The sequence below is a fragment of the Bombina bombina genome, chromosome 1 (genome assembly GCF_027579735.1).
Source record: "Bombina bombina isolate aBomBom1 chromosome 1, aBomBom1.pri, whole genome shotgun sequence".
In the NCBI taxonomy this organism is placed as follows: domain Eukaryota; kingdom Metazoa; phylum Chordata; class Amphibia; order Anura; family Bombinatoridae; genus Bombina; species Bombina bombina.
In genome coordinates, this window is record NC_069499.1 from 138,764,539 (window position 1) to 138,782,917 (window position 18,379).

Below are 18,379 nucleotides of genomic sequence, written 5' to 3' on the forward strand. Positions count from 1 at the left end.
TGTTTCAGTTAAAGTGACATTGTACACTAGATTTATCTTTGCATAAATGTTAAGTAGGTGATCCATTTATTTCTCCAACATTGGTGTGTCCGGTCCACGGCGTCATCCTTACTTGTGGGAATATCTCTTCCCCAACAGGAAATGGCAAAGAGTCCCAACAAAGCTGGCCATATAGTCCCTCCTAGGCTCCGCCCACCCCAGTCATTCTCTTTGCCGTTGCACAGGCAACATCTCCACGGAGATGGTTAAGAGTATGTGGTGTTTAGTTGTAGTTTTTTATTCTACTATCAAGAGTTTGTTATTTTAAAATGGTACTGGTATGTACTATTTACTCTGAAACAGAAAAAGATGAAGAATTCTGTTTGTGAGAGGAAGATGATTTTAGCAGACAGTAACTAAAATCCTTTGCTGTTTCCACATAGGACTGTTGAGATGAAGTAACTTCAGTTGGGGGAAACAGTTAGCAGACTTTTCTGCTTAAGGTATGACTAGCCATATTTCTAACAAGACTGTGTAATGCTGGAAGGCTGTCTTTTCCCCTCATGGGGACCGGTAAGCCATTTTCTTAGTCTCAAGCAGAATAAAGGGCTTAATATGGGCTATAAAACTGGTAGACACTTTTATGGGCAAAATCGATTGCTTTATTTGGGCATTTTATACATGTTTATGCTGGTATTTCACACTTATAAACTTGGGGAACGTTTTTTTAACGTCAGGCACTATGTTAGACACCTTTTCCAGTCAGGAAGGGCCTTCCCAGTTGTAGGCTGAGCCTCATTTTCGTGCCATTATTGCGCAGTTGTTTTTGAGAAGCAAGACATTCAGATGCATGTGTGAGGACCTGAAGATAGTTGGAAAAGTTCCTAGAAGGCGTCATTTGGTATCGTATTCCCCTCTGGGCTTGATAAAGTCGCAGCAAAGGCTGTAGCTGGGACTGTAGAGGGGTTAAAACTGTAACCGGCTCCGGTTTTGTTATTTTAAGGGTTAAAGCTCTGAAAATTGGTGTGCAATACTTTTAATGCTTTAAGACACTGTGGTGAAATTTTGGTAAATTTTGAACAAATCCTTCATATTTTTTCACATATTCAGTAATAAAGTGTGCTCTGTTTAAAATTTAAAGAGACAGTAACGGTTTTGTTTTAAAACGGTTTTTGTGTTTTACTGACAAGTTTAAGCCTGTTTAACATGTCTGTGCCTTCAGATAAGCTATGTTCTATATGTATTAAAGTCAATGTGTCTACCCCTTCTAAATTATGTGATAATTGTGCCAAAGCGTCCAAACAAAGTAAGGACAGTACTGTCACATATAATGAAGTTGCCCAAGATGATTCATCAGATGAAGGGAGTAGACATGGTTCTACATCATCTCCTTCTGTGTCTACACCAGTTTTGCCCATGCAGGAGGCCCCTAGTACTTCTAGCGCGCCAATGCTTATTACCATGCAACAATTGACGGCTGTAATGGATAATTCCATAGCAAATATTTTAGCCAAAATGCCTGCATATCAGAGAAAGCGCGATTGCTCTGTTTTAAACACTGAAGAGCAGGGGGGAGCTGATGATAATTGTTCTGTCATACCCTCACACCAATCTGAAGGGGCCATGAGGGAGGTTTTGTCAGATGGGGAAATTTCAGATTCAGGAAAAATTTCCCAACAGGCTGAACCTGATGTTGTGACATTTAAATTTAAATTAGAACATCTCCGCGCACTGCTTAAGGAGGTGTTATCTACTCTGGATGATTGTGACAACCTGGTCATTCCAGAAAAATTATGCAAGATGGACAAGTTCCTAGAGGTTCCGGTGCACCCCGACGCTTTTCCTATACCCAAGCGGGTGGCGGACATAGTGAATAAGGAATGGGAGAAGCCCGGCATACCTTTTGTTCTCCCTCCTATATTTAAGAAATTATTTCCTATGGTCGACCCCAGAAAGGACTTATGGCAGACAGTCCCTAAGGTCGAGGGGGCAGTTTCTACTCTAAACAAGCGCACTACTATTCCTATGGAGGATAATTGTGCTTTCAAAGATCCTATGGATAAAAAATTAGAGGGCTTGCTTAAAAAAAATTTTGTACAGCAAGGTTACCTTCTTCAACCCATTTCGTGCATTGTTCCTGTCACTACAGCAGCGTGGTTCTGGTTCGAGGAACTAGAAAAGTCGCTCAGTAGAGAGACTCCATATGAGGAGGTTATGGACAGAGTTCACGCACTTAAGTTGGCTAACTCTTTTATTTTAGATGCCGCTTTGCAAATAGCTAGATTAGCTGCGAAAAAACAGAATTTATGCTTACCTGATAAATTACTTTCTCCAACGGTGTGTCCGGTCCACGGCGTCATCCTTACTTGTGGGATATTCTCTTCCCCAACAGGAAATGGCAAAGAGTCCCAGCAAAGCTGGTCACATGATCCCTCCTAGGCTCCGCCCACCCCAGTCATTCGACCGACGGACAGGAGGAAATATATATAGGAGAAACCATATGATACCGTGGTGACTGTAGTTAGAGAAAATAATTCATCAGACCTGATTAAAAAACCAGGGCGGGCCGTGGACCGGACACACCGTTGGAGAAAGTAATTTATCAGGTAAGCATAAATTCTGTTTTCTCCAACATTGGTGTGTCCGGTCCACGGCGTCATCCTTACTTGTGGGAACCAATACCAAAGCTTTAGGACACGGATGAAGGGAGGGAGCAAATCAGGTCACCTAAATGGAAGGCACCACGGCTTGCAAAACCTTTCTCCCAAAAATAGCCTCCGAAGAAGCAAAAGTATCAAATTTGTAAAATTTGGCAAAAGTGTGCAGTGAAGACCAAGTCGCTGCCTTACATATCTGGTCAACAGAAGCCTCGTTCTTGAAGGCCCATGTGGAAGCCACAGCCCTAGTGGAGTGAGCTGTGATTCTTTCAGGAGGCTGCCGTCCGGCAGTCTCATAAGCCAATCGGATAATGCTTTTAAGCCAAAAGGAAAGAGAGGTAGAAGTCGCTTTTTGACCTCTCCTTTTACCAGAATAAACAACAAACAAGGAAGATGTTTGTCTGAAATCTTTAGTAGCCTCTAAATAGAATTTTAGAGCACGGACTACGTCCAAATTGTGTAACAAACGTTCCTTCTTTGAAACTGGATTCGGACACAAAGAAGGTACAACTATCTCCTGGTTAATAATTTTGTTGGAAACAACTTTCGGAAGAAAACCAGGCTTAGTACGCAAAACCACCTTATCTGCATGGAACACCAGATAGGGCGGAGAACACTGCAGAGCAGATAACTCTGAAACTCTTCTAGCAGAAGAAATTGCAACCAAAAACAAAACTTTCCAAGATAATAACTTAATATCTACGGAATGTAAGGGTTCAAACGGAACCCCTTGAAGAACTGAAAGAACTAGATTTAGACTCCAGGGAGGAGTCAAAGGTCTGTAAACAGGCTTGATCCTAACCAGAGCCTGAACAAATGCTTGAACATCTGGCACAGCTGCCAGTCTTTTGTGAAGTAAAACAGATAAAGCAGAGATCTGTCCCTTCAGAGAACTTGCAGATAATCCTTTCTCCAAACCTTCTTGTAGAAAGGATAGAATCTTAGGAATTTTTATCTTGTTCCATGGTTATCCTTTAGATTCACACCAACAGATATATTTTTTCCATATTTTATGGTAAATTTTTCTAGTTACAGGCTTTCTAGCCTGAATCAGAGTATCTATTACAGAATCTGAAAACCCACGCTTTGATAAAATCAAGCGTTCAATCTCCAAGCCGTCAGTTGGAGGGAAACCAGATTCGGATGTTCGAATGGACCCTGAACAAGAAGGTCCTGTCTCAAAGGTAGCTTCCATGGTGGAGCCGATGACATATTCACCAGGTCTGCATACCAAGTCCTGCGTGGCCACGCAGGAGCTATCAAGATCACCGAGGCCCTCTCCTGATTGATCCTGGCTACCAGCCTGGGGATGAGAGGAAACGGTGGGAATACATAAGCTAGGTTGAAGGTCCAAGGTGCTACTAGTGCATCTACTAGGGTCGCCTTGGGATCCCTGGATCTGGACCCGTAGCAAGGAACCTTGAAGTTCTGACGAGACGCCATCAGATCCATGTCTGGAATGCCCCATAATTGAGTTATTTGGGCAAAGATTTCCGGATGGAGTTCCCACTCCCCCGGATGGAATGTCTGACGACTCAGAAAATCCGCTTCCCAATTTTCCACTCCTGGGATGTGGATCGCAGACAAGTGGCAGGAGTGATCCTCCGCCCATTGAATTATCTTGGTCACTTCTTTCATCGCCAGGGAAGTCCTTGTTCCCCCCTGATGATTGATATATGCAACGGTCGTCATGTTGTCTGACTGAAACCTTATGAATTTGGCCTTTGCTAGTTGAGGCCAAGCTCTGAGAGCATTGAATATCGCTCTCAGTTCCAGAATGTTTATCGGGAGAAGAGACTCTTCCCGAGACCATAGACCCTGAGCTTTCAGGGATTCCCAGACCGCGCCCCAGCCCACTAGGCTGGCGTCGGTCGTGACAATGACCCACTCTGGTCTGCGGAAGCTCATTCCCTGTGACAGATTGTCCAGGGTCAGTCACCAACGGAGTGAATCTCTGGTCTTTTGATCTACTTGAATCGTCGGAGACAAGTCTGTATAATCCCCATTCCACTGTCTGAGCATGCACAGTTGTAATGGTCTTAGATGAATTCGTGCAAAAGGAACTATGTCCATTGTTGCAACCATCAATCCTATTACTTCCATGCACTGCGATATGGAAGGACGAGGAACAGAATGAAGTACTTGACAAGAGCTTAGAAGTTTTGATTTTCTGACCTCTGTCAGAAAAATCCTAATTTCTAAGGAATCTATTATTGTTCCCAAGAAGGGAACTCTTGTTGACGGGGACAGAAAACTTTTTTCTTTGTTCACCTTCCATCCGTGAGATCAGAGAAAGGCTAGGACGATGTCCGTATGAGCCTTTGCTTTTTACAGGAACGACGCTTGAATCAGGATGTCGTCCAAGTAAGGTACTACTGCAATGCCCCTTGGTCTTAGAACCGCTAGAAGGGACCCTAGTACCTTTGTGAAAATCCTTGGAGCAGTGGCTAATCCAAATGGAAGTGCCACAAACTGGTAATGCTTGTCCAGAAAAGCGAACCTTAGGAACTGATGATGTTCCTTGTGGATAGGAATATGTAGGTACGCATCCTTTAAATCCACGGTAGTCATAAATTGATTTTCCTGGATAGTAGGTAGGATCGTTCGAATAGTTTCCATTTTGAACGATGGTACCCTGAGAAATTTGTTTAGGATCTTTAGATCCAAAATTGATCTGAATGTTCCCTCTTTTTTGGGAACTATGAACAGATTGGAATAAAATCCCATTCCTTGTTCTCTTATTGGAACTGGATGTATCACTCCCATCTTTAACAGGTCTTCTACACAATGTAAGAATGCCTGTCTCTTTATTTGGTTTGAAGATAATTGAGACCTGTGGAACCTTCCCCTTGGGGGTAGTTCCTTGAATTCCAGGAGATAACCTTGAGAAACTATTTCTAGCGCCCAAGGATCCTGAACATCTCTTGCCCAAGCCTGAGCAAAGAGAGAAAGTCTGCCCCCAATAGATCTGGTCCCGGATCGGGGGCTATCCCTTAATGCTGTTTTGGTAGCAGTGGTAGGCTTCTTGGCCTGCTTACCCTTGTTCCAGCCTTGCATTGGTTTCCAGGCTGGTTTGGGTTGTGAAGTATTACCCTCTTGCTTAGAGGATACAGAATTAGAGACTGGTCCGTTTCTGCGAAAGGGACGAAAATTAGGCTTATTATTAGCCTTAAAAGACCTATCCTGTGGGAGGGCGTGGCCCTTTCCCCCAGTGATGTCTGAAATAATCTCTTTCAAATCAGGTCCAAATAATGTTTTACCTTTGAAAGGAATGTTAAGCAATTTTGTCTTGGAAGACACATCCGCTGACCAAGACTTTAGCCAAAGCACTCTGCGCGCCACGACAGCAAACCCTGAATTTTTCGCCGCTAATCTAGCTAATTGCAAAGCAGCATCTAAAACAAAAGAGTTAGCCAATTTAAGTGCTTGAACTCTGTCCATAACCTCCTCATACGAAGATTCTTTACTGAGCGATTTTTCTAGTTCCTCGAACCAGAAACACGCTGCCGTAGTGACAGGAACAATGCATGAAATTGGTTGTAGAAGGTAACCTTGCTGTACAAAAATCTTTTTAAGCAAACCCTCTAATTTCTTATCCATAGGATCTTTGAAAGCACAACTATCTTCGATAGGAATAGTAGTGCGTTTGTTTAGAGTAGAAACCGCCCCCTCGACCTTGGGGACTGTCTGCCATAAGTCCTTTCTGGGGTCAACTATAGGAAATTATTTCTTAAATATAGGGGGGGGAACAAAAGGTATGCCGGGCCTTTCCCACTCTTTATTTACTATGTCCGCCACCCGCTTGGGTATAGGAAAAGCGTCGGGGGGCACCGGAACCTCTAGGAACTTGTCCATCTTACATAATTTCTCTGGAATGACCAAATTGTCACAATCATCCAGAGTAGATAACACCTCCTTAAGCAGTGCGCGGAGATGTTCTAATTTAAATTTAAATGTCACAACATCAGGTTCAGCTTGATGAGAAATTTTTCCTGAATCTGAAATTTCTCCATCAGACAAAACCTCCCTCATGGCCCCTTGAGATTGGTGTGAGGGTATGTCAGAACAGTTATCATCAGCGTCCTCTTGCTCTTCAGTGTTTAAAACAGAGCAATCGCGCTTTCTCTGATAAGTAGGCATTTTGGATAAAAGATTTGCTATGGAGTTATCCATTACAGCCGTTAATTGTTGCATGGTAATAAGTATTGGCGCACTAGATGTACTAGGGGCCTCCTGTGTGGGCATAACTGGTGTAGACACAGTAGGGGATGATGTAGTATCATGTTTACTCCCCTCATTTGAGGAATCATCTTGGGCAATATCATTATCTGTTGCATTACTGTCCTTACTTTGTTTGGACACTATGGCACAATTATCACATAAATTTAAATGGGGAGACACATTGGCTTTCATACATATAGAACATAGCTTATCTGATGGTACAGACATGTTAAACAGGCTTAAACTTGTCAACAAAGCACAAAAAACGTTTTAAAATAAAACCGTTACTGTCATTTTAAATTTCAAACTGAAAACACTTTATTACTGAATATGTGAAAAAGTATGAAGGAATTGTTCAAAATTCACCAAAATTTCACCACAGTGTCTTAAAGCATTAAAAGTATTGCACACCAAATTTCAGAGCTTTAACCCTTAAATTAACGGAACCGGAGCCGTTTTTACATTTAACCCCTATACAGTCCCAGAATGAGGCTCTGTCTTTAACTAGAAAGGCCCCCATCTGAAAAAGGTGTCCAACACAGTGCCTGCCGTTTTTCTAAACGTTCCCCAAGATTATAATACCAATAATTAGTTAGAATCTGCATAATATGCCTATTAAAGCAATTGTTTTAGCCCAGAAAAATGTCTACCAGTTTTTAAGCCCTTTTTGAAGCCCTTTATTCTTTTATGTTTAACTAAGAAAATGGCTTACCGGTCCCCATAAGGGAAAATGACAGCCTTCCAGCATTACACAGTCTTGTTAGAAATATGGCTAGTCATACCTTAAGCAGAAAAGACTGCTAACTGTTTCCCCCAACTGAAGTTACTTCATCTCAACAGTCCTGTGTGGAAACAGCAATCGATTTTAGTTACTGTCTGCTAAAATCATCTTCCTCTTACAAACAGAAATCTTCATCCTTTTCTGTTTCAGAGTAAATAGTACATACCAGCACTATTTTAAAATAACAAACACTTGATAGAAGAATAAAACTACATTTAAACACCAAAAAACTCTTAACCATCTCCGTGGAGATGTTGCCTGTGCAACGGCAAAGAGAATGACTGGGGTGGGCGGAGCCTAGGAGGGATCATGTGACCAGCTTTGCTGGGACTCTTTGCCATTTCCTGTTGGGGAAGAGAATATCCCACAAGTAAGGATGACGCCGTGGACCGGACACACCAATGTTGGAGAAATTCAGGGTTTGCAATTGTGGCGCGCAGAGCGCTTTGGCTAAAGTCTTGGTCAGCGGATGTATCATCCAAGACAAAATTGCTTAATATCCCCTTCAAGGGTAAAACTCTCTTTGGGCCAAAATTGAAAGAGATTATCTCAGACATCACTGGGGGAAAGGGCCACGCCCTCCCACAAGATAGGCCTTTCAAAGCCAAGAATAAGTCTAATTTTCGTTCCTTTCGTAATTTCAGGAACGGACCGGGCTCTAATTCTGCATCCTCTAAGCAAGAGGGTAATACTTCACAGACCAAACCAGCCTGGAAACCGATGCAAGGCTGGAACAAGGGTAAGCAGGCCAAGAAGCCTGCCGCTGCTAACAAAACAGCATGAAGGAGTAGCCCCCGATCCGGGACCGGATCTAGTGGGGGGCAGTCTCTCTCTCTTTGCTCAGGCTTGGACAAGAGATGTTCAGGATCCCTGGACGCTAGAAATAGTTTCTCAGGATTATCTTCTGGAATTCAAGGAACTACCCCCAAGGGGAAGGTTCCACATGTCTCACTTATCCTCAAACCAAATAATGAGACAGGCATTCTTACATTGTGTAGAAGACCTGTTAAAGATGGGAGTGATACACCCAGTTCCAACGGCGGAACAAGGAATGGGATTTTACTCAAATCTGTTTGTAGTTCCCAAACGAGGGAATTTTCAGACCAATCCTGGATTTAAAGATCCTAAACAAAGATGGAAAGCATTCGAACGATTCTACCCACAATTCAGGAAGGTCAATTTATGACTACCGTGGATCTAAAGGATGCGTATCTACATATCCCTATCCACAAAGAACATCATCAGTTCCTAAGGTTCGCCTTTCTGGACAAACATTACCAGTTTTTGGCCCTCCCATTCGGGTTAGCCACTGCTCCAAGGATTTTCACAAAGGTACTCGGATCCCTTCTAGCGGTTCTAAGACCAAGGGGCATTGCAGTAGTACCGTACTTGGACGACATTCTAATACAAGCGTCGTCTCTTTCAAAGGCAAAGGCTCACTCAGACATCGTTCTGACCTTTCTCAGATCTCACGGATGGAAGGTGAACATAGAAAAAAGTTCCCTGTCTCCGTCGACAAGAGTTCCCTTCTTGGGAACAATAATAGATTCCTTAGAAATGAGGATTTTCTTGACAGAAGTCAGAAAGTCAAAACTTCTAAACGCTTGTGAAGTTCTTCATTCTATTCCTCGTCCTTCCGTAGCTCAGTGCATGGAAGTAGTAGGATTGATGGTTGCAGCAATGGACATAGTTCCTTTTGCGCTAATTCATCTAAGACCATTACAACTGTGCATGCTGAAACAGTGGAATGGGGACTATACAGACTTGTCTCCAGTGATTCAAGTAGATCAGAAGACCAGAGACTCACTCCGTTGGTGGCTAACCCAGGATCACCTATCCCAGGGAATGAGCTTCCGCAGTCCAGAGTGGGTCATCGTCACGACCGACGCCAGCCTAGTGGGCTGGGGCGCGGTCTGGGAATCCCTGAAAGCTCAGGGACTGTGGTCTCGGGAAGAGTCTCTTCTCCCGATAAACTTTCTGGAACTAAGAGCGATATTCAATGCTCTCAGGGCTTGGCCTCAGCTAGCAAAGGCCAGATTCATAAGATTCCAATCAGACAACATGACGACTGTTGCGTATCTCAATCATCAGGGGGGAACAAGGAGTTCCCTGGCGATGAAAGAAGTGACCAAAATAATACAATGGGCGGAGAATCACTCCTGCCACCTATCTGCGATCCACATTCCAGGTGTGGAAAACTGGGAAGCGGATTATTTGAGTCGTCAGACATTCCATCCGGGGGAGTGGGTACTCCACCCGGAGATCTTTGCCCAGTTGACGCAACTATGGGGCATTCCAGATATGGATCTGATGGCGTCTCGTCAGAACTTCAAGGTTCCTTGCTACGGGTCCAGATCCAGGGATCCCAAGGCGACTCTAGTGGATGCACTAGTAGCGCCTTGGACCTTCAACCTAGCTTATGTGTTTCCACCGTTTCCTCTCATTCCCAGGCTGGTAGCCAGGATCAAACAGGAGAGGGCCTCGGTGATCTTGATAGCTCCTGCGTGGCCACGCAGGACTTGGTATGCAGACCTGGTGAATATGTCATCGGTTCCACCATGGAAGCTACCTTTGAGACAGGACCTTCTTGTTCAGGGTCCATTCGAACATCCAAATCTGGTCTCCCTCCAGCTGACGGCTTGGAGATTGAACGCTTGATTCTATCAAAGCGTGGGTTTTCAGATTCCGTGATAGATACTCTGGTTCAAGCCAGAAAACCGGTAACTAGAAAGATTTACCATAAAATATGGAAAAGATATATCTGCTGGTGTGAATCCAAGGGATTCCCATGGAATAAGATAAAGATTCCTAGGATTCTTTCCTTTCTACAAGAAGGTTTGGATAAAGGATTATCTGCGAGTTCTCTAAAGGGACAGATTTCTGCTTTATCTGTCCTACTACACAAACGACTGGCAGTTGTGCCAGATGTTCAAGCATTTGTTCAGGCTTTGGTTTGGATCAAGCCTGTTTACAGACCTTTGACTCCTCCCTGGAGTTTAAATCTAGTTCTTTCAGTTCTTCAAGGGGTTCCGTTTGAACCTTTACATTCCATAGATATTAAGTTGTTATCTTGCAAAGTTTTGTTTTTGGTTGCTATTTCTTCTGCTAGAAGAGTTTCTGAGTTATCTGCTCTACAGTGTACTCCACCCTATCTGGTGTTCCATTCAGATAAGGTTGTTTTGCATACTAAGCCTGGTTTTCTACCAAAGGTTGTTTCCAACAAAAATATTAATCAGGAGATAGTTGTACCTTCTTTGTGTCCGAATCCAGTTTCAAAGAAGGAACGTTTGCTACACAATTTAGATGTAGTCCGTGCTCTAAAATTCTACTTAGAAGCTACAAAAGAGTTCAGACAAACTTCTTCTCTGTTTGTCGTCTATTCTGGTAAAAGGAGAGGTCAAAAAGCAACTTCTACCTCTCTTTCCTTTTGGCTTAAAAGCATCATCCAATTGGCTTATGAGACTGCCGGACGGCAGCCTCCTGAAAGAATCACAGCTCACTCCACTAGGGCTGTAGCTTCCACATGGGCCTTCAAGAACGAGGCTTCTGTTGATCAGATATGTAAGGTAGCGACTTGGTCTTCACTGCACACTTTTGGCAAATTTTACAAATTTGATACTTTTGCTTCTTCGGAGGCTATTTTTGGGAGAAAGGTTTTGCAAGCCGTGGTGCCTTCCGTTTAGGTAACCTGATTTGCTCCCTCCCTTCATCCGTGTCCTAAAGCTTTGGTATTGGTTCCCACAAGTAAGGATGACGCCGTGGACCGGACACACCAATGTTGGAGAAAACAGAATTTATGCTTACCTGATAAATTACTTTCTCCAACGGTGTGTCCGTTCCACGGCCCGCCCTGGTTTTTTAATCAGGTCCGATGAATTATTTTCTCTAACTACAGTCACCACGACACCCTATGGTTTCTCCTATTTTTTCCTCCTGTCCGTCGGTCGAATGACTGGGGTGGGCGGAGCCTAGGAGGGACTATATGGCCAGCTTTGCTGGGACTCTTTGCCATTTCCTGTTGGGGAAGAGATATTCCCACAAGTAAGGATGACATCGTGGACCGGACACACCGTTGGAGAAAGTAATTTATCAGCTAAGCATAAATTCTGTTTTTGCCCATCTGGTAGTGTTTTTATAAAAAAAAAGTACAGTATAGCTTTGCTTATTTTTTAAGAACATTGTGCAGATTTTGAGACTCCTAACCAAGCCCCACAGTGTCAGATGTATACACGCGTTTACAGACTCCTGCAGGCTTCTGTTTAGGTTATCTGTCTTTTCATATGCAGGGGAGGTGGGGCGTGTTTGCTCTTTTTGTTTACCCAGCCCCTTTCAGTGGGTGTCCCAGACTACCTCATCAACAGTGCTAAACTGGGAGCTTCTAAGTATGTTTTTAAAAGGTTTTATACTGTTTTTTTTTTTCAATCAGTATCTGTGCATATTATATTTTAAAGTAGTGTCTATTATTCGCAGTTATATGTAAATTAGTGTATACTTTCCCTTTAATGATTGTGTTTCAACCTACATATTAAGGGCCAGATTACGAGTTGTGCGTGAAATATCGCTTACACCAAAGCGATATTTGCGCTCGACTGAGTAATACCAGTGCACCCGTTTGCATTGCACTGAAGCATTTCGCTCACAAGAGCGCGCTTCCATAGGCTCCCATGGGTCCCTTGTTCTGATGCCGTCATACATGGCACAGAACCTAAGCACACCAAAGGGGTTAAATAGCGCACTGATAGGCAGCAATTTTAAATGGACAGTCAACACCATAATTTTTGTTGTTTTAAAAGATAGATAATCCCTTATTTACCAATTCCCCAGTTTTGCATAACCAACACAGTTATAATTATACACGTTTTACCTCTGTGATTACCTTGTATCTAAGCCTCTGCACACTTCCCCATTATTTCAGATCTTTTGACAGACTTGCATTTTAGCCAATCAGAGCTGTCTCCATGGTAAATTCACGTGCATGAGCTCAATGTTATCTATATGAAAAACGTGAACTAATGCCCTCTAGTGGAGAAAAAATAAAATGCATTCAGATTCAAGGTCTAAGAAATTAGAATATGAATCTCCTAGGTTTAGCTTTCAACTTTCAGAATTAATTATTTTATACTTCATGAATGAAAGTCCCCTTTATATGTTCCAATGGTAAATCCTAGCGTTTCACAAACACTAGGATATACCATCACTTTACCACAAAAATATATATGTATATAAGCATATACATATATATTTACAAAGAACACACGGTTCCCATAGACCAGTTTTGCAGAGAAGTGTACCTAGAAGAATTGATGCTATTTTAAAGACGATGGGGCATATTTATCAATGTGCAAGCGGACATGATACAAAGTAGCGTATCATGTCTGCTGCACATCAATAAATGCTGACAGCATACGTGGTGCAATGCCGCCCCCTGCAGACTTGATTGGCCGCTAGCAGGGGGTGTCCATCAACCCGATCGTATTCGATCGGGTTGATTTCTGTCCGCGGCCTCAGAGCAGGTGGACAGGTTATGGAGCAGCGGTCTTTAGACCGCTGCTTTATAACTTCTTTATAGGGAGCTTGATAAATATGCCCCAAAGTGTGATTACACCAGGTACTGATTTGATTTAGATTTTTCTTCTGTTCACTCACTTTGCATTTTGTTAATTAATAAAAAATAAAGTGCTAACATTTTATTTTTGAAAGCATTCTTATTTGTATGTGCAAATTGTTGCAGTTAATTCTCTGGGGCTATTTATTTTCATAAGTAAAGAATTTCTACGTTCTAGCAACAATTTAAGGGGTTGATCACAATCTGTATGCATGTTATTTGTCAGATAAAGTTTTCTGAATTGTAGCTGGTATTGTCTGTGTTTATTTTCTAGTGATCACAATCCCAAAATGCTTCTGCTGTTAATAACACTGACGTTTGATATTGCAAATGTGCAAATGTATGGTTCATACATGCTGAGCTATCATATGTTGCAAATAAAATTGTGTTTATGTCAAACATCTGTGCAATAGCAAAACTTACACTAAATTCTGTTCAGTTCCCTCTCTAGTACCAGCTCCACCAATCTTACAAATGGAAGAATGTTGCACCCATAACAACAGTGCCACGTTGTCATGGAAACAGCCTCCCATGTCCATGGTGCAAGCTGAAGGATATATTCTGGAGCTAGATGACGGCAATGGCGGTCAGTTCAGGGTAAGAATCCACTGTTTACTGTGACTTTAGTAATGAATTTCAGTTTTTCACTGGTATTTTTATTATTGTGTTGTATACATTGAACTAGAGTGCAAATATATTTACATTCAAGTAATAAAGTTATCCTATGAAAGAGGCACTTGTGCAGGCAGAGCTCATGTGCACACATACCCACTTCAAGCATTGATACATAAATTCTGTCAGTTTCTGAATGGTGTGTACTATTGACACCTCCCTGCTGGAGACCAATTGGCCACGAATCTGCTGGTGCAATGCTGAATACAGAGAGCGTATTGGTCTCCGCATTCAGCGAGGTCTGGCGGACCTGATCCGCACTGTCGGATCAGGTCCACCAGACCTTTGATAAATACCCCCCCCTAAAATTATACTAAATAGTAATAACTAAAAGGTTAAAAGCCTTCTTGTTGAAGAGCTTCTCTGGTCCCATTGATAAGTGCTGGTCAGGTAGATTGCAATCTAGAAAGAACAGCAAAATTAGAAACAAAAATATTAAGTAATAGCAGTTCTAATAGTCTCCATAGTTTCGTAATTAAAAGTGCAATGTGGCATAACACTTCTGCATAGCTTCAAAGCATTGTTGTAGCAGCAACCTATATCATGTGACCATTGGGGATGTACTTTATATTATATGCAATAGAAAATTACAAGGCACTTAGCAATACAAATTCTGTTAGAAAAGGCTACTTTAACCATTTTAAACATTAGAGCTAGCACCACATACCAATCGTTAGAGCATGCACTGATTGGTATTTCTGCTCCTAGAACTGTGCACAGAGCATACTTACCTTCCTGCAAACTTGTAAGATCAGCACCAAGATTAGTCACATTGTGTAAATTAAGGCTAAATACTTAAACAGAGCTCCAGCACACTACTGTCTGTTATGACCCATTAAATAATATTTAATCTAAGAGAAAATAGCCCCCAGTAAGTTATACACAAATAGGCATTACAGGGACAGTCTACTCCAGAATTTGTATTGTTTAAAAAGAGAGATAATCCCTTTATTACCCATTCCCTAGTTTTGCACAACCAACACAGTTATAGTAATACACTTTTTACCTCTGTGATTACCTTGTACTGCTTCCTTATTTCAGTTTTTTTTTACAGATTTGCATTTTATCCAATCAGTGCTGACCCATAAATAATTTCACGAAAGTGAGCTCAATGTTATCTATAGGGCACACATGAACTAGCGCTGTCTAAAATGCACCAAAATAAAAGGCGGCCTTCAAGGATTTAGATTGGGATGGAGAACCTTGGTACTCCCGGTGTTTCAGAAATACATTACATGATGCTTAGGCACTCTGAAGTCCAATTGAGCATCATGGGGAATGTAGTTCTGAAACATCTGGAGGGCCAAGGTTCCCCATCCCTGATTTAGAAATTAGCATATGAGCCTACCTAGGTTTAGCTTTCAATACAGAATGCCAAGAGAACAAAGCAAATTTGAAGATAAAAGTAAACTAGAAAGTTGTTTGAAATTGCATGCCCTATCTGAATCATGAAGGTTTAATTTTGACTAGACTGTCCCTTTAAGGTATATACCAGAAATACTAAATTATTTTGCAAACTTTTCACAACTAAAATAAAGAGCTAAAGAAAACACAGAATCCGCTAAACATACAGTACAGTACTTGTAATCCTTGTAGATGTTAAAAGAAAATATGTCCAATAATATCCAACATGGTTATATTGCACCAGCTTGGTTTTGCTCATAACAAAGACAGCCTCCTTGGTCACATGATATAAATGAAAACATTTTGACGTATCATTCGTCAGACTTGTCAGTTCTTTCCTGATATAAAAATGCAGACAATGTGTTTTTCCCATCTGTAATATTTGCATTAGTTATAGTTTTACCATTCCGTGGTTACCAAATATGCTTGCGCAAGACTGACTGCATAGTCTTAAAAAACTCTAGAGCTTACCTGAACAAATTTAGGCTTTTTAGTATGTTAGCTTGTGTTAGCTGGGGTTCTGAATTATTATAACTATCTATCAGACCTGGGGTTCTGGATTCTTGTAACTATCTCTCAGACCTGGGGTCTGGATTCTTGTAACCATCTCTCAGACCTGGGGTCTGGATTCTTGTAACCATCTCTCAGACCTAAGGTTCTGAATTCTTGTAACCATCTCCCAGACCTAAGGTTCTGAATTCTTCTAACCATCTCTCAGACCTGAGGTTCTGGATTCTTGTAACCATCTCCCAGACCTGAGGTTCTGGATTCTTGTAATCATCTCTCAGACCTGAGGTTCTGGATTCTTGTAACCATCTCTCAGACCTGGGCTACTTTTACCACATGACTGACAGACCATTTAATTTGCTAGCTGTACCATTAAATAATGCCCCATAAATGACATTTTTAGAACACATGCAAAACCTTTTAACCCTTACATATCTGGAGAATACAGGCAGTTTGTCTAAACCTTGTTAGGGAAAGGAAAAAAGTATTTCTTCTATAAGATACGACGAGTCCATGGATTCATCCTTTACTTGTGGGATATTATCCTCCTGCTAACAGGAAGTGGCAAAGAGCACCACAGCAGAGCTGTCTATATAGCTCCTCCCTTGACTCCACCCCCCCAGTCATTCTCTTTGCCTACTCTAAGTGATAGGAAGGGTAAAGTGAAAGAGGTGATAAAATGTTAGTTTTTATTTTCTTCAAGCAAGAATTTTTTATTTTAAATGGTACCGGTGTGTACTATTTTCCCTCAGGCAGCAGATGGATGAAGACTTCTGCCTGGAGGCTGATGATCTTAGCAGTTGTTACTAAGATCCAGAGCATGCTATAAGCAGTGAGGTATGTTCAGTCATATGGACTGTGTTATTTCAGAATTGGCTGACAGTATCCCCATGAGGGAGAGGGTAAGCAGTAATCCTAAGGTATAGAGGGGTATTACTGAGCTTGCATATATTGGCTAAGAAAAAATGGTTGACACTGAGGTTTGAATGTTTGTGGGCAAACGTTTTCATAACTGGGAGTACAAATAACGTTTTTAATGAGAGGGTAAACTTGGCTTCATTTTTGGGTATAGAACCCACATGGCTAGTTTTTAGACCGCTCTGGTACGGTTCTTTTGGGCTGTGAGACATCGAGTGAGATGGGCGGGGCCTATTTTCCCACCTCAGTTGCACAGTTGTTTTTATCAGGCAAGCAGCAAGCTCCAACTCCAGTGGGCCTTTGTGAGCTGTATTGGGCCAAATCGAAGGTTTAACCCGGTTTTCCAGAGGGGTGTTTTTTCTTGAAATAAACGTTATTTAATTTTCCGTTTTTTCTGGTAAGGGTTAAGTGTTTCTTTCCTTGTGGGGCAAACTTAGCTGCTAAGTTAGGATGCTTCTATCATAAAATTGGAATAATTTTATTGTTTTAAAGCAGTTTTGGAAAAATTGTATGCTTTTTTTTCTCTTAAAGGCGCAGTACCGTTTTTTTCAGATTGTTATTTTTTCACTAAATAAAGTGTTTTCAAGCCTGTTTGTGGTCATTACTAGCCTGTTTAACATGTCTGACATTGAGGAAAGCCAATGTTCCATGTGTTTAGAAGCCATTGTGGAACCCCAACTTAAAATGTGTCCCTCATGCACTGAAAGGGCCTTAAATTGCAAAGAACATATTTTAGCTGATAAAAGTATGTTGCAGGATGATTCTCAGTCAGAAGAGAATCAGGTTATGCCATCTAATTCTCCCCAAGTGTCACAACCTTTAACGCCCGCACAAGCGACGCCAAGTAAAAGTGCGTCTAATTCTTTCACCCTGCAAGATATGGCCGCAGTTATGTCTACTACCCTCACAGAGGTATTATCTAAACTGCCTGGGCTGCAGGGGAAGCGCAGTAGATCCGGTATGAGAGTAAATGCTGAGCCCTCTGACGCTTTATTAGCCATCTCTGATGTACCCTCACAATGTTCTGAGTTGGGGGTGAGGGAATTGCTGTCTGAGGGAGAGCTTTCTGATTCAGGAAAGATGTTCCCTCAAACAGATTCAGATATGACGGCTTTTAAGTTTAAGCTAGAACACCTCCGCTTGTTGCTCAGGGAGGTTTTAGCGACTCTGGATGATTGTGACCCTATTGCAATTCCACCAGAGAAATTGTGTAAAATGGATAGATATCTATTCCTGCTTACACTAATGTTTTTCCGGTCCCTAAGAGGATTTCGGACATTGTTTCTAAGGAGTGGGATAGACCAGGCATTCCATTCTCTCCCCCTCCTACTTTTAAGAAGATGTTTCCCATATCTGACACCATTCGGGATTCGTGGCAGACGGTCCCTAAGGTGGAGGGAGCTATTTCTACTCTAGCTAAGCATACAACTATACCTATTGAGGACAGTTGTGCTTTCAAAGATCCTATGGATAAAAAATTAGAGGGTCTTCTAAAGAAAATATTTATTCATCAGGGTTTTCTCCTGCAACCTATAGAAAGCATTGTTCCTGTAACTACTGCAGCTGCTTTTTGGTTTGAGGCTCTAGAGGAGGCTCTTAAGGTAGAGACCCCATTAGATGATATTCTGGATAGAA

General features: G+C 41.9%; 1 protein-coding gene across 10 annotated transcripts in view; it reads left to right on the plus strand.

The window, feature by feature from the left end:
* The window catches only part of TRIM9 (tripartite motif containing 9), a 390,783-nt gene that overhangs the window by 264,108 nt on the left and 108,296 nt on the right, over window positions 1-18,379 (plus strand). For 5 of the 10 annotated variants that reach the window (XM_053697627.1, XM_053697625.1, XM_053697629.1 and 2 more), the window contains one exon: window positions 13,683-13,840. The exons of 3 other annotated variants lie outside the window; for them this stretch is intronic. In XM_053697627.1, coding sequence (XP_053553602.1) covers window positions 13,683-13,840 — 158 coding nt within the window. The remainder of the gene's footprint in view (window positions 1-13,682; window positions 13,841-18,379) is intronic. 2 more of the 10 variants (XM_053697628.1, XM_053697630.1) reach the window with 1 other exon arrangement.